Source organism: Glandiceps talaboti, chromosome 11 (genome assembly GCF_964340395.1).
Source record: "Glandiceps talaboti chromosome 11, keGlaTala1.1, whole genome shotgun sequence".
Taxonomy (NCBI): domain Eukaryota; kingdom Metazoa; phylum Hemichordata; class Enteropneusta; family Spengelidae; genus Glandiceps; species Glandiceps talaboti.
Genome location: NC_135559.1, coordinates 21,952,121 through 21,969,082, shown reverse-complemented (window position 1 = coordinate 21,969,082; position 16,962 = coordinate 21,952,121). Strand labels below are relative to the sequence as shown.

At 34.8% G+C, this 16,962-nt stretch overlaps 2 protein-coding genes across 2 annotated transcripts in view; one reads left to right on the top strand and one right to left on the bottom strand.

The window, feature by feature from the left end:
* The window catches only part of LOC144442160 (dual oxidase 2-like), a 29,305-nt gene extending 20,085 nt beyond the window's left edge, over positions 1–9,220 (top strand). The window contains exons 23-32 of the mRNA XM_078131427.1: positions 90–310; positions 1,147–1,377; positions 2,070–2,163; positions 2,517–2,566; positions 3,036–3,317; positions 4,649–4,878; positions 6,270–6,428; positions 6,866–7,021; positions 7,661–7,789; positions 9,098–9,220. Of these exons, the coding sequence (XP_077987553.1) occupies positions 90–310; positions 1,147–1,377; positions 2,070–2,163; positions 2,517–2,566; positions 3,036–3,317; positions 4,649–4,878; positions 6,270–6,428; positions 6,866–7,021; positions 7,661–7,789; positions 9,098–9,220 (1,675 nt within the window). The remainder of the gene's footprint in view (positions 1–89; positions 311–1,146; positions 1,378–2,069; positions 2,164–2,516; positions 2,567–3,035; positions 3,318–4,648; positions 4,879–6,269; positions 6,429–6,865; positions 7,022–7,660; positions 7,790–9,097) is intronic.
* Positions 9,221–13,061: 3,841 nt separating this feature from the next.
* The window catches only part of LOC144442159 (salivary C-type lectin 2-like), a 6,917-nt gene continuing 3,016 nt past the window's right edge, over positions 13,062–16,962 (bottom strand). The window contains exons 4-5 of the mRNA XM_078131426.1: positions 14,329–14,408; positions 13,062–13,093 (exon numbers count right to left, since the gene is read on the bottom strand). Coding sequence (XP_077987552.1) covers positions 13,062–13,093; positions 14,329–14,408 — 112 coding nt within the window. The remainder of the gene's footprint in view (positions 13,094–14,328; positions 14,409–16,962) is intronic.

Sequence of the window (16,962 nt, the reverse complement as noted above, 5' to 3'; positions counted from 1 at the left end):
GATTTTGATAGTACATACATAAAGTACAGAAACACAATTAAAAGTAAACATTCAATTAATTATTCTTTGTCATTTAATTGTTGAATTAGCAATAATACTCCAGACAGTGGCTATGGTGGCATCAAACGACAAACAAGACCTTTAACAAGTAAAGGCAGACTGCCAACAAAACCATCGCAACCCAATGAAACCAACGGCAGTAAAAAGTGGAAATCGTTTCTGCGATTCATGGAGAACAACCGTCTACAGATATTCTACCTCGTTATATATGTATGTGTCGTTGCTGGTATATTCCTTGAGAGAGCATACTGTAAGTATACTGTGATATTATTCCCCTACAGTTTTCTTCGCTCAACCAAGGAAAATACGGGTTACCTAGGGGGACTTGTAACCACGAGTCGCGAGACGAATAGTGACAAAACCCTTCTTGACCCTAAGTTATGAGAAAAAACCAGGAAAAATAATTTCTAACTAGAGCGTGTTGGCTCATATTTCGAGCACCACAAAACAAGTGACGGAGAGACCGGTTGTCAAGACGCAGAACGACTAGGGTAGTAATCCATATACTAGTATTCTGTTCAAAGACAATAACTTGGCTTTAGTATGGGATAATAGCCTATGATAGTCCACCATCGTTTAGTCAGACTTCTATCTTTACCCCCACTGCCTATGTTGACATCTCATTACATACTATTTGCCAAATCAATATGTAAAACTACATTTTTTCTAATTTCTCGGACACTTTCTAATACACATGCGTATACTATAACAATAATTACGACAGTCTATTACATAATATCATCTTTGTCTCATGAAAACGACATGAAGGTTTGTCATCTAATCAATCGAGTACTGTTTCTCTAATGTATCAATACATGATGAAATCTTCTCCAAATAAAGACAAAAGTTTATGAAATACTTATTTAATAATTTGGTTTGTTACCAAAAGGAGTCCGAATTATTCTGTAACTTCTAACACTTTCAATAAGTGTTTTGAACTGAAAACAATATTTCATGAAAAGCTAGAATTTAACATCTTGGAATTTTTATGTATGATGTTCGTTCAAAATTCATGCAGGATCTTGGCAATGGTGTGTAATTACACGTGTGTATTTCTCATATAGTACAATTTACATTTTTTCTCAGATTTCTCCGTCGAAAGAGAACACAGTGGGATACGTCGTATTGCTGGTTATGGTGTTACAGTCACACGTGGAGCTGCAAGTGTCATTATGTATACAATGGCAGCATTATTAGTCACAATGTGTAGAAATATAAACACTCACCTTAGAAGTACTTTCCTCAATAAATTCATCCCATTTGACTCTGCAGTTGCATTTCATAAAATACTTGCTGGTACACTTGTATTATTTACACGTAAGTTCTGACTTTCACTAAACTATACATTATAATGGCTTTTGAGGTTAGCAAATACGTCACCCGGACATAATCAGAATCAGTGCTTGGAGTGGAGACATGTACATATTCACAATAATATACCCGTGTAATATATTGTGCATCAGAATTTGACAGTGCTATACAACAATACAACAACACAACAATACAACAATGGCAACAACAACAACAATGACAACAACAACAAAAACAACAAAAACAAAAACAACAACAAAAACAAACAATAATAACAACAGCAACAACATACATACATACATACATACATACATACATACATACATACATACATACATACTTACATACATACATACATACATACATGACACCACTCATTCAGACTTCTATGATATTTTGTTTAACGATCGTTTTACAGGCTATTCAGGTTCAACTTTTAATGACAGCAAGAAATTATATTTAAGTAAGATTACTATCATAAACTCAGACCACTTCGCAATTGTGCCCTGATACATAAATCATAAATATTTGGAAAATACATTAATCATAATCTGTCTATTATGTGTAAAAAACGAAATAACATAATCAAACTGACTCAATATAGATATATATGTGACAGTCTGACGCCTACATTTTATACCCTGACAGATTTGCACATAAAATGTAACGATACATGTGTTTTGTTCCTATACTTGCAGTTGTCCATTTGATTGGTCACGGGTTTAACTTCTACCATATTTCAACGCAGCCAGCTGATGATCTTACGTGTCTCTTTCGCGATTACTTTCACAGGTTAGTCAGAAAATAAACATGTATGTTTTATCATTGAGACAATAGTATACCATTTTTGTCAGTCAGACGATATACCTGATGTAGTAATGATACCATAAATAGTTGGTATACTATCACACTAGATTTCCTTGTATCCCTAATTAAATTATATGCATCAAAAGCAGTTTTGATGAGAACTATGAGGAGTTCCCCTTATCATGGCACATAGAGTTACCCCCTTTCTCACCCCTTGTCCACAATATAGACAACGTAGTTTTAAACTATATTATACTATGTCAAGATACAGAATATAGTAATACAGACTGAGATAAACATATGTATAATGATACGTTACCCACGTGTTTTTATTGCAGAACCCATGAGCTTCCAAAGTTCCAGTATTGGTTATTTGCAACTACAACAGGTTAGTGGAAATAATAGATTTCTCTCCAATGTCTATTGTGCAAAACTCATTTTATGATGCAATTCTGATCACATGACTAAATTACCGTGAATACAATGGAAACCGAGTTTTCAATTATTTACGACGCAAACTAAAACAATTGTTGTGACATGTTGATATAAGCTATTGAGTGGAGGTTGGTTTATTTTGTATTCATATTAAGGTGTCAGTTCTGATGACTTCCATCATATTACTATGTACATCCTTTTGGACTTCCAGTGCTTCCATTATCTTGATTAATACAGGGTTACTGTATATGTACAACAAATTTAATCGCCATCCCCCACTTGTGTAACATATCACATCGAACAACAATGGTTTTGGTTTGCGTCTACCTTAGCAAGTTGAAAGTTCTGTTTCCACAAGTAGTAAGTCAACTTTCTCCAAACAATTCAATTAATCTGGTGTTCACCTATTCCAATAATAACAGGGATTACAGGAGTCTTGTTGGTACTAATTATGGCAGTCATCATAGTATTTGCTATGCCGTTAGCAAGACGTTATGTCTACAATGCATTCTGGATAACTCACAAGTTATATCTACCCATGTATATATTGGCGATTCTACACGGAAGTGGAAGATTGATAATAGAACCTATCTTTCACTACTTCCTAATCGGACCTGCCATCCTCTTCACACTGGACAAGCTGGTCAGTATCAGTCGTAAAAAGGAAGAGGTACTAGTGACAAAAGTAGAACTACTACCATCAGGTGAGACTGATTTTAATCATCAGAGATCTCACAGACAGTATGACTGACAAAAGTAACACGAATCATATATATTCAAATCCTCTACTAATTTACGGTGTGCGCTTTCATCTCATTGTTTATGAAATCCACGATGAAAAATCTTCCGATCTAAAACATGAACCGACGTGTATAAAGGGCTGGTCATGTTTCAATTATGGGGGGGGGGGACCAACAACATGAAGTATATGGGATCATTTTGGAAAACATCTCTAAAGTTAACATTTATCTCAAGTACGACAACGAGATCATTATATTGTTGATTACTTCTTCGTGTTTTTCGACATTTTGTACCCCCTCCCACACCCTCATATATGTATTTACATAAAGGAAGGCCCGTGACCACTATTTCTTATCAATGCGTGTCCGATTACATCTCACGTCTAATAATGATTATTTGCTACAGTCACACATTATATATCGGCAATCATGTGACGTTTTAACTGGTGCTTGAATGAACTGTCCATTTATTTTATACTTCAATTAATTTGACATCAAAATAAAAACTTGTTCTGAATGAAAAGGTTGAAGGATTATGTTATACATGCCATGACAGTAGAAATAAAAACGTTGAAAATCATGTGTAAACTGGTTGACTATACTACACATAGAGTTGTTGTTGCTTCTGTACATTTTTGTTACATTTCATACTTTATAATAATAATACAAATATGTATATGTACTATATTGGTAGTATTATTAGGATATGGTTCATTTCGCTTTCTGTAAACACTTTCCAAAACATATGGAGAACAATTTTGATAGAAAGTTATATCAACTGCATGTACTGAGATATCCTAGGAAATGAAATACAAGTTTCATTGATTCCAAGAGAAAAGAAACAAACTTCTAAGACATCCAAATGGTATGAATAGTAACAGCATTATAATAAGACTATGTATAACGTATAACATGACAACATGGTGCATGGCATGGGGTCGGGTCATTTTGGCATTGGTATTCAAAGGGGTGGGGGCGTTATGGATTGAGAACACATTTTCAAATCCAAAACACTGACTCCCTAAGCAGTCACTTAAATGAGCGGTGTGGTTTCGAACCGGTGTGTACTTGATACAAATGTATACAAATAAACATGGATCATTTGGCCCTACGTTAAATCGTCATCACCAACATATTATACGGATTTGTGGTTTTGCTATGATTGTAATTTTCTTCCTGATTACAACAAATAATGACAGCTTGAATTTACTATTTTCTTGAAGATAATTAATTACAAACAACAAACAGAAATATCAAATAGTAATTATTCAAATTTAACGAATTGTTTCTCTTAGGTGTTGTATATCTGGAATGGAAGAGACCCATAGATTTTACATACAAATCTGGACAATGGATCCAATTATCATCTGCAGCATTAGGAGAGAATGAATACCATCCATTTACATTGACTTCAGCTCCCCATGAAGATAGATTGAGTGTACACATCCGGGCACTTGGACCCTGGACTATGAATATGCAACACAAGTATAATCCAGATAGTGTCGTCGATGGACAATATCCGAAGGTATGCAAATGACACCTTCATTTGCAATGAATATGGAAATGTGTATAGTTAAAATTAAAGGTCAAAGGTCAAAGATGGATCAGGATAAACATGTCATTATGAAAAATAGTTGTTGTCAGGACTATAAAGGAATTGGGCCTAAACAAAAGAATGGTCATATGAAATCCCTACGTCGTATAAACATATATGTATATGTCTATATTACAGCAATATCTACACAGTAAGAGAAATACAAAAGACTTCACCTTGACTTCCAAAAGCATATCAAATCCTACGGTTCATGCAAAAAGGAACAGTCCAGTCTATTTTCCCTTTGACCATTAGAATCTATTCACTAATTTTCAAGGAAAAACTAACACCCTCACCCTATATTTATGTATTCAGCTGAAATGTCCTCGTGGCCAACCGATGGCTCTTTAATACGTATACGTGTTTAGTTACAACATAGACCCTCCACCCACAAGTGGGTGGAGGGTGTACAACTAGGACAATGTGTAACTTGTGTTGGCAAAACAAATAGTGTTATCATTCAACAGAATCAAGTGTTAATCCAAGTGATGCTCCATGAACATAATTGTCTTAGTGTGTCTATAAAGTTTCAAAGTATGTATATGTATGTATGTACGTACGTACGTATGTATGTATGTACGTACGTACGTATGTATGTATGTATGTATGCATGTATGTATGTATGTATGTATGTGTGTGTGTATGTGTGTGTGTGTATGTATGTATGTATGTATGTATGTGTGTGTGTGTATGTATGTATGTATGTATGTATGTATGTATGTATGTATGTATGTATGTATGTATGTAAAGAAATGCACAAGGAACTAATAAACCAGTCCGTATATATAGCTGTTAAATCCGACGTTTCGAATAAATATTCTTTTTCAAAGGAAAAATTGGCGAGACACAGAAATGCCAGGTCAAAACCCGAACATTTCTAATGTATGTATGTATGTATGTATGTATGTATGTATTTATGTATGTATGTATGTATGTATGTATGTACGTATGTATGTACGTACGTACCTACGTACGTACGTACGTACGTATGTACGTGCGTGTGCGTGTGCGCGTGCGTGCGTGGACGCACGCATGTGTTGTATATGCCTGTCTGCCTGCCTGCCTGCATCTACGATATATAAATGAATATCCATTAGCAAGGAGGCCTTGATAGACAATAAGACCACCTAGATAAGTCAAGGAAACCAAAACTATAATTGCAGCAAAGTGGATTATAATAGGGTACAAACAATAGGAATGAAAATGATTATAAAAATGTAACAATTGTTACAAGTTTCGCTTCATCTAATTTTCTTTTACAACTATTTATTCTTCAAGCTACAGGAATTTACATAAATGTGTTTCTTCTTTGCTAACAATAGCTGTATTTGAATGGTCCATTTGGCGAGGGACATCAAGACTGGACCCGATATGAAATGTGTGTTTTGATTGGTGCTGGCATTGGTGTAACACCTTTTGCTTCGATCTTGAAAGATGTAGTTCACCAATCAAAGACAAGTTCACAGTTTCGCTGTAAGAAGGTATGCGTGCATAACGATGAGTGTGTTTTATTTGGGAGATTGGTATAAGGTATGAAAAAGGGTCATCTTTCTTATTTCTCATGATGACATCTTTGACATTATATTTATAATTAAGTGCTTTGAAAGAAATTAAGACTGTCCCGAAGTCTGCTAAGGGACACTGGCTATTTTAAATCGTATAGGGGAGGGGAGATGTAATTTTGAAATTAAAACATCACTTGAAGTGGGGTTATTTGGAAAACACCATTTGAAGTGTGTGTGTGTGGGGGAGGGGGCGCTCTTTTGCCATCGGGGCGTGGATGGGGGTAGGGGCGCGTTTGACTCTGAGATAAACCGATGTTTAACTCCAAAACACTGTCCATTGACCCCTTACAGTCTCCCCTCATTCCGTGGTTAAATACTAATAAACAAATGATTTTCTTCTTGATGTCCAACAGGTATACTTTCTATGGGTAACCCGTACACAACATCAGTTTGAATGGATGATGGATATATTACGTGAAGTAGAACTAAATGACGACCAACATATTGTGGATGTTCATATCTTCATCACACAGTTCTATCAGAAATTTGACCTCAGAACTACAATGTTGGTCAGTATATGTTTCAATCTCAGTGTCATGAATTTGTAATTATTGTATTGTTTGTGTTCAGAGAAGATGCTTTTATACATGTCGGTAAGCACCTATAGAATTGAATACATGTAGATAAGAACCTAGCTAAAGAAATGAATACATCAATGGTACCAGCTCCTATCAGAGGTGATTGGCACTTCTACTCTGGTATGTTAATATAAACATTTGTATTCTTGTACTAGATTTGGACACCAAAGAAATGACTCTTTACACCTTACAGACCGCTATAGAGTTTACACAGAGTAAAACGAGTCATACCTCGTCCATATGTCAGACGGCTTTGTTCCCTACTAAGACTAAGTTAGTGCTTCTTGATCCAGCAATGTACTCGGTACACTGACCAAACTTCTGATACTTAATGAAAAAATGCAATGATTTGTTTCTATATTGTTGTTTCTAAAATTACATAAAAAACTAGTTAGACTTAGTAAACTTTCAACTCAGTTAAACACACCCCATTATACCCTAAGATCCAACGGTTCAATGATAAGAAGATAACAGACCCCTAAATCGGGATGACATAGACTTAATTAGATGACCACATATTTGTATCATGCATGTTTTATTCATTTCTACTTATTCTCTCTTCATTCGCAGTACATTTGTGAGCGTCATTTCCAGACCATGGCAAACCAGTCACTCTTTACTGGTCTCAGAGCTGTCACTCATTTTGGTCGACCTGATTTCAAGTCTATTTTAGACTCCATGCAGGATCAGGATGATGAGGTACGAACACTAATTGTACACATGTAGGGTTCTTGTATCTGAATAACATAACATAACATATTGGTTGTATAGTGAATGTATACGTTAGTGATCAATATGGTGGTTAAAGTTTGAAGTGGCAACAGTTGTATATGGTACATTATGTAAGTTGTGTGGTTGTATACTCACTGTACATGCATATTCACCCATCTTGGACAACAGCTTTCTCAGTTGATGTTTTCTGCATAGCTGTAGGTATGATGTTATTTTCAACATTTGTATTCAATGTCTGTGATAATTAATGTAAGTACGTCACAATAGTTGACTGTTGTTACTTTAATTTCCTACACCACTATTAAAACCATAACTCCACAGTGTAGGACACTTTAATTTCCTACACCACTATTAAAACCATAACTCCAGAGTGTAGGACACTTTAATTTCCTACACCACTATTAAAACCATAACTCCAGAGTGTAGGACACTTTAATTTCCTACACCACTATTAAAACCATAACTCCAGAGTGTAGGACACTTTAATTTCCTACACCACTATTAAAACCATAACTCCAGAGTGTAGGACACTTTAATTTCCTACACCACTATTAAAACCATAACTCCAGAGTGTAGGACACTTTAATTTCCTACACCACTATTAAAACCATAACTCCACAGTGTAGGACACTTTAATTTCCTACACCACTATTAAAACCATAACTCCACAGTGTAGGACACTTTAACACTTTAATTTCCTACACCACTATTAAAACCATAAGTCCAGAGTGTAGGACACTTTAATTTCCTACACCACTATTAAAACCATAACTCCAGAGTGTAGGACACTTTAATTTCCTACACCACTATTAAAACCATAACTCCTGAGTGTAGGACACTTTGATTTCCTACCCTACTATCAAAGCCACACAGACAGCCTTCCAACTATTGAATGCACCGTTACAATAAAACGTAGATTACTTTGCTAGCCAATCAAAACAATAGAAGTAAAGCAATTCGCTACGTATCAGTTACATGATGATAGCATTTATTGAATATTAGTAGTATTCGAATATTCATCAAGCCATAGACATGTTGTCGCATCGCGCGTCTCCCCAAATAATGCCAAGAGTTATGTATGCTTAAGGAGGCGATGCGGGTGTGGGTGTAGGTAGGGGTTGTGTTACATGTGCTACTCGGGGAATGGTTGACACATGACCGTACCCTGGATTTACCAATGAAATCCTCATGCAATATATCTTTAAACCAGAAAATCAACTATTAATGTGACTAGAGTGTGCTTATAAAATGTTCTCATTTGTGCTTTATATATAGGTTGACAAGATTGGAGTTTTCAGCTGCGGTCCCCCATCATTAACAACAAGTGTTCAACAAGCATGTAACAACCTGAACTCCCAAGACCAGGCACTCTACTCCCACTATTCTGAAAACTTCTAGTTTACTATTTTTCATTTCTTAAAAATAATAATAATAATAATCAGGAATAGCGGCTTATACATAAAATGTAAAAGTATTGCGTCATTTGTGTACATAATGTTGACATCTGTAAACCATACCTTCCTAGTTTACGTTTTATTAAGACTTTTATTGAAAGTCAATTTGTCTGTGTGTCCATTGTTAAAGGTTTTCAGTCCCAGGTTCTCACATTAGTGTTATCTTATCAGTGGAGCCATGAGGATTACATAGGATTATTCTTTAACTTTTTCTATAGCTTTGTTTGACAACTATATTTCACACATAATGTTTATTCCTTTATCAAAGTGGGTCTTTAATGTTACTGATGTGTTGACAGAAAGTATTGACAACTATTATAGTGTTTTATTTAAGATAATAAATTGATAATTATTTGTACATTTTATACAGTTCAGCAATACCCGTTGAAATTGATATTTTATTAACCATCCTTTTTTTATTTTTAATCACAATTTATAAAACTGCAAAACTTTTAATATCGTGGTTTAGTGTACAGTTGTTTTGATGCCTCAGGATAAATTCTGGGGTAATTTGTAATGTTTTCAGTTGAACCGTTCATTTCTTTTATAATTTATTGTAATAAAGCAAAGCTTATCAGCCACAACCCTTTCTGTTTTTGATGTTAAATTTCATGTGACATTTTGAACTTTTTTTAAATAGAAATTATAGTTGTCAGTACACACATTTTATTCTTCCTCCTAGGATATAAAAAACAAACCTATTTTGAACAAATCATTTGTCCTATCTTTATCATTATATTACATTATCACTAATAGTAGACAGATGTACATAACTGATAAATACACCTGGATTTATATATTGAAGCTAACCTCCAGTTGGTTCAACACATTCAACTAGTTAATGAGTAAATTTAGATCATCCAGTTAACATCTAGTGTGGACACTACAGAGGGTCATATAATTTGTTAGCAAAATATGTGATTCTGTATCCTAAAGGGGAAATTAAACATAGAGCTTGTATATTGAACATAAAAAGCATAATTTGAAATAATGTTGTGTTGATTTGTAAATAATCGATTATATGTTTTATTACGCATATCTCACCTCATGTTTCATAGAAAGACCGTGGTATTTCACCCGAGTGAGACTTATCAGCGAGTTGTATGTTGATTTGCAATTGACTCTTAGTCCAAAGAATAGCGCGCGTTATTGATTGTTCATTTGTTTATCTTATATTATGGTTAATGGACTTTTAGTTGGTCATACCGATAATGTTTATGTATGGAGTAGGTGTATTTCCAAATTTTGGGTGTTTGTGTTTGTGTTTGCCTTTTTCTGTAGACGTACGTACGTACGTGTGTTTGTGTTTGTGTTTGTGTTTGTGTTTGTGTTTGTGTTTTTCTATAGACGTACGTACGTGTGTTTTTGTGTTTATGTGAAGTTATTAGTGAAGTTTATTAGTAACGTTTCTCATGATTAACTCTTGTATCGATAGAATGGATCCAATTGTTAGAGATATTAGTTGCTTATCCAATTTAGTTCACAACGTACATACTTTATAACATGAACACCGATGTTGGGTTTGCCCCTGTATCACAATCTAAAGTGGAAATATTTACCGAAGTGTTCGTATAGAAAACCTTTGGACAGATGTTTTGCTCTCATGTCATGAGAATTCTGCAACAATCAACTTGGCAATTGTGTATTTGTGTGTTTTGGCGGGGAGGGGGCACTGAACTCTAAGCTAAAACGGTGAACCTAATATTAAGTGTCACAAACTTGTGTCTTTGATGTTGGGTTGGCAGAGGAAACACTGAAATCAAAGCTGTGTCTTTGATGATTGGTTGGCAGAGGAAACACTGAAATCAAAGCTGTATCTTTGATGATGGGTTGGCAGAGGAAACACTGAAATCAAAGGTGTGTCTTTGATGATGGGTTGGTAGAGGAAACACTGAAATCAAACTTGTGTCTTTAATGATGAGTTGGCAGAGGAAACACTGAAATCAAAGTTGTATCTTTGATGATGGGTTGGTAGAGGAAACACTGAAATCAAAGTTGTATCTTTGATGATGGGTTGGCAGAGCAAACACTGAAATCAAAGGTGTGTCTTTGATGATGGGTTGGTAGAGGAAACGTCTTTGATGATGAGTTGGCAGAGGAAACACTGAAATCAAAGCTGTGTCTTTGATGATGGGTTGGCAGAGGAAACACTGAAATCAAAGTTGTATCTTTGATGATGGGTCGGCAGAGGAAACACTGAAATCAAAGTTGTATCTTTGATGATGGGTTGGCAGAGGAAACACTGAAATCAAAGTTGTGTCTTTGATGATGGGTTGGCAGAGGAAACACTGAAATCAAAGTTGTATCTTCGATGTTGGGTTGGCAGAGGAAACACTGAAATCAAAGTTGTATCTTTGATGATGAGTTGGCAGAGGAAACACTGAAATCAAAGTTGTATCTTTGATGATGAGTTGGCAGAGGAAACACTGAAATCAAAGTTGTGTCTTTGATGATGAGTTGGCAGAGGAAACACTGAAATCAAAGCTGTGTCTTTGATGATGGGTTGGCAGAGGAAACACTGAAATCAAAGTTGTATCTTTGATGATGGGTCGGCAGAGGAAACACTGAAATCAAAGTTGTAACTTTGATGATGGGTTGGCAGAGGAAACACTGAAATCAAAGTTGTGTCTTTGATGATGGGTTGGCAGAGGAAACACTGAAATCAAAGTTGTATCTTTGATATTGGGTTGGCAAAGGAAACACTGTATCAAACTTGCTTGTTCAATAGAGGTATAAGGGGATGTACCTCCATGCTTTAAGTGTAATAACCCTAAAATACATATTTATTTAATGTTATTTTTGAATATTTGAGTGGGTAGGGGTGTTGTTAGTGAAAACCACCATAGATTTTAGCTTTACAACATTTAAAGTGATCTATTCACTAGTATTTGACAATGATGAGTTGGTGAAGTTTGCATAGAAAACCAGCTTGTTTTGTGTGTAACAAATTTCCCACTCCTTATTTATTGCGATTATTTTATAGGGGAGACAGGGAGGTAAAACATTGTACTATCACAAAGTTGAAGTGTATTGTAGCCATTAAGTGTCGTTATCTATTTTGAATTCAAACACTAAATCTAGCTGTCATTACATTCTAATAAGGAGTTATACAGTGTCATAGGTGCTTTAAAGCATACACAGACCCTCCACCAACAGGATACGCAACTGCGGTAAACATCAAAGGATATCTGAATATTTGCAGTACCAAATTAAACAGTATTACAGCAATGCTATGGGAGCTTCAATGGGAACCCTTAGAAAACAGGCGAAAGTGTTTCAGGGTAACCATGGCATATAAAACCCTAAATGGAAAAGTTGACTTACCAACAGAACAATACTTCAAACGGACAACATCAACTTAACGATCTCATTCACACATGATCCATGGAATATCAGGAAAAAATAAATACATTAAAATATTCCTATTATTCGTTTCGTCTTAATTATATTTGTATAATAATCCATATATATATATATATATTATCAAATAGGATCACTTACACATACACAAAGTATAACTCAATGCACTTCGTTTTGAGATATGAGATACTTTATTTCAGCAAAAGTTGACAATCGCATATAATAATTTAATAATTCACTATATAGAGAAGAAAACGCGAGATGTCGCGGAGGTGATTGCACATCAAAAGTTTTGTGGAAACGTAACAGCCAATGTTGTCATGGAAACACTACACAACCGATATCGCCATGGAAACATTTCACAACCAATGTCGTCATGAAAACACAGACTATATCGAGATAAATGTAGAGACAGTTCGTTTCATTTAAACTGCTAGGGCCGGAGTACAAGTGGCCACTGAAAAGAAAAATGGCAACAAATTTATATTAAACAAAACCAAATCACACATACAACAATCTACATCAAATAAATAAATAAATAAATAAATAAATAAATAAATAAATAAACTTTAAATTTTGAAGAGATGAATAATCCAATAAACAGTCTATCAATCCGTCTGTCCCTCCATCTATCCATGGCCATCCGTCCCTCCATCTATCCATGGCCATCAATCCGTCTGCCCGTCCACCCACCCACCCATCCATCACTCCATCCATTCATTCACATGACGGGATTGGCCGGCACAAACCATGTATCTAGGCTTATCCCCTGAACGCGGAAAAATTACCGAATTAATGGCTTATGACCACCCAGAGACTAAATAAACTACCGATCAAGTGGAACAAAAGATCACAAGGGATTAGGTAGAGGGCAAAAACATGGGCAAACAGTGATATTTGTCAGAGCAATCACCTATTGACAGTCAGTTCACACCTCAATGATTTCGAACCTACAGCGTTTGTGCCGGGGAATCTTGGCATGCACCCATCCGGCCATCAGTCCATCCATCCACCCCTCCGTCTATCCATCTTCCATCTATCTATCTATCTATCTATCTATCTATCTATCTATCTATCTATCTATCTATCTATCTATCTATCTATCTATCTATCTATCTATCTATCTATCTATCTATCTATCTATCTATCTATCTATCTATCTATCTATCTATCTATCTATCTATCTATCTATCTATTTATTTATCTATCTATCTATCTATCTATCTATCTATCTATCTATCCGTTCGTCCGTCCGTCCATCCATTCACCCCTCCTTCCGTCCGCCCATTCACCATTCCATTCATTCATTCATTCATCCATCCATCCATCCATCCATCCATCCATCCATCCATCCATCCATCTATATATCCAACTGTTAATCGAATTATTCGATTATTTGTCCATCCTTCCGACTATCAGTGCATACATTTATTTGTTGATCTATTCATCAATCCATTCATCGACCAACAATATATTATGTGATTTATATTGAATAACTATGTTTTCATTACTAGCTCCGGTCTTGTTGGTTAATTTGGTTAGAGAAGAATATTGAAATTTGGAGGGTTTCCACAAATTTGAAAAGAATCAGGCACATTTTCTCATTCAAGACATTTACCCTTTAATTTGCTATTGTAATATCTCTCACTTTGCCATGTGAATTTGTGTACGTTTCTCTGTATATACACTTACCGTAACGTTGACACACTATTCCCTTTGGTCGTTCGTTGCAATATTCATCATCCCACTTTCCTTTCCTGTTTCCTCTATACCTGTCAATCAACACAAACGAGAACACTGACAATAAGTAACTGAATGCAAGGCAGTTCAGTCGCAATCAGTTTATGAATATAATGGCCCATCCGCATAGATAGAATTGAAAGTGTATATATATATATAGATGAGCAGCAATGTGTGACATTGAGAAAACACACCCCGATCATGTAGTAAAGAGCGTCACCAAAGTTTGGAGTGTGGTGTTGCTAAGAATAATGAGGATAATTAAACAGATCTTAACGATACTCCGAATACGCCCAACATGTGTATTGCAACACAGAGATTTAAACTAAATGCCTTCCGTAAGGGCAAAGTATTTAGATTTTCGCTCTTACACACATAAATAATGGAATCTAACAGAAAATATTTGATTATTATGTACCACATTATATTGAGTTTGAAATGTGCATTCTTAAGATTTAGCCTAATTACTGAAAACCATTAATTATGCAAATGAGTCATTAAAACTAAAAGGTACATTATCAGACTTTGTATGGCATCTTGGCGTTGTTATCATCAATGTATGTACCAAATTATGTTGGGTTTTCATTGTGCACTCTTAAAATATAGCATAATTATTGAAACTCATTAATTATGAAAATGACTCATTAAAACTAAGCATTACATCAATAAGCTTTATGAGATGTACGCCCTGGTATCATGAATGTATGTACAAAACTATATAGAACTTGAATCTTGCACTCTTCATATATAGCATAATTACTGACAGTCATAAATTATGCAAATGACATTAAATCTAAAAGCTACATCAACAAACTTTACGGGATATATGCCCTTTGGTTTTACTTAAAGTATGTACCAAGTGATATTATGCCCTTTGGTTTTAGTTAAAGTATATACCAAGTGATATTATGCCCTTTGGTTTTAGTTAAAGTATGTACCAAGTGATATTATGCCCTTTGGTTTTAGTTAAAGTATATACCAAGTGATATTAGGCCCTTTGGTTTTACTTAAAGTATGTACAAAGTGATATTATGCCCTTTGGTTTTAGTTAAAGTATGTACCAAGTGATATTATGCCCTTTGGTTTTAGTTAAAGTATGTACAAAGTGATATTATGCCCTTTGGTTTTAGTTAAAGTATGTACAAAGTGATATTATGCCCTTTGGTTTTAGTTAAAGTATGTACAAAGTGATATTATGCCCTTTGGTTTTAGTTAAAGTATGTACCAAGTGATATTATGCCCTTTGGTTTTAGTTAAAGTATATACCAAGTGATATTATGCCCTTTGGTTTTAGTTAAAGTATGTACAAAGTGATATTCAATTTGAACCTAATCATGCAAATGAATCATTAAAACTACAAACTATATTATCAAACTTGCCCTTTGTTATCATCAAGGTATGTACCAAATGAATCATTAAAACTACAAACTATATTATCGAACTTGCCATTTGTTATCATCAAGGTATGTACCAAATGAATCATTAAAACTACAAACTATATTATCAAACTTGCCATTTGTTATCATCAATGTATGTACCAAATGAATCATTAAAACTACAAACTATATTATCGAACTTGCCATTTGTTATCATCAATGTATGTACCAAATGAATCATTAAAACTACAAACTATATTATCGAACTTGCCATTTGTTATCATCAATGTATGTACCAAATGAATCATTAAAACTACAAAATATATTATCGAACTTGCCATTTGTTATCATCAATGTATGTACCAAATGAATCATTAAAACTACAAGCTATATTATCGAACTTGCCCTTTGTTATCATCAAGGTATGTACCAAATTATATTGAATTTGAAGCGTTCATTAATTATATACAAATGGCCCATTCATATTCATGGAATGTTCCTAAAATGCAACTAGTTTTAACCATCACCCTAAGGAATATGCGCACCAAATTTCGTTTGAATTGAGTCTGCCAGTGTTGACAAAACGATGACACACACACACACACACACACACACACACACACACACACACAGAGACAGACAGACAGACAGACAGACAGACAGACAGACAGACAGACAGACAGACAGACAGACAGACAGACAGACAGACAGACAGACAGACAGACAAACTTATACACACAGAGACTTTTCTTCTGTAAAATATAACCTTCCCTTACGGAAGGTAAAATCCCCCTTGAATTCTGAATATTTTAAAAAACTGTTCTTGACATAAAAAAGTAAACCGCTCGATGTCACGTGACATAGTGATCTTATGATGTAGACTACTAAAAACAAATTGTCAGGGTAAATAGTCATGTGACTGGCTTTTTTAATTATGTGTATTTGTGATATATTTTGTGTATTTGCTAAAAATATGGTTAAAAGGTTCTTTCTTGCAAGTGATGGTGGAAACTGATGAAACACTTACAAACACATACACACACACATACACAAACACACACACACACACACAAACAAACTCAAATACACACACACACATACACACACACAAATATATATATATATATATATATATATATATATATATATATATATATGCACGTACACAAACGTACACACACACACACACGTACACAAACGTACACAACGT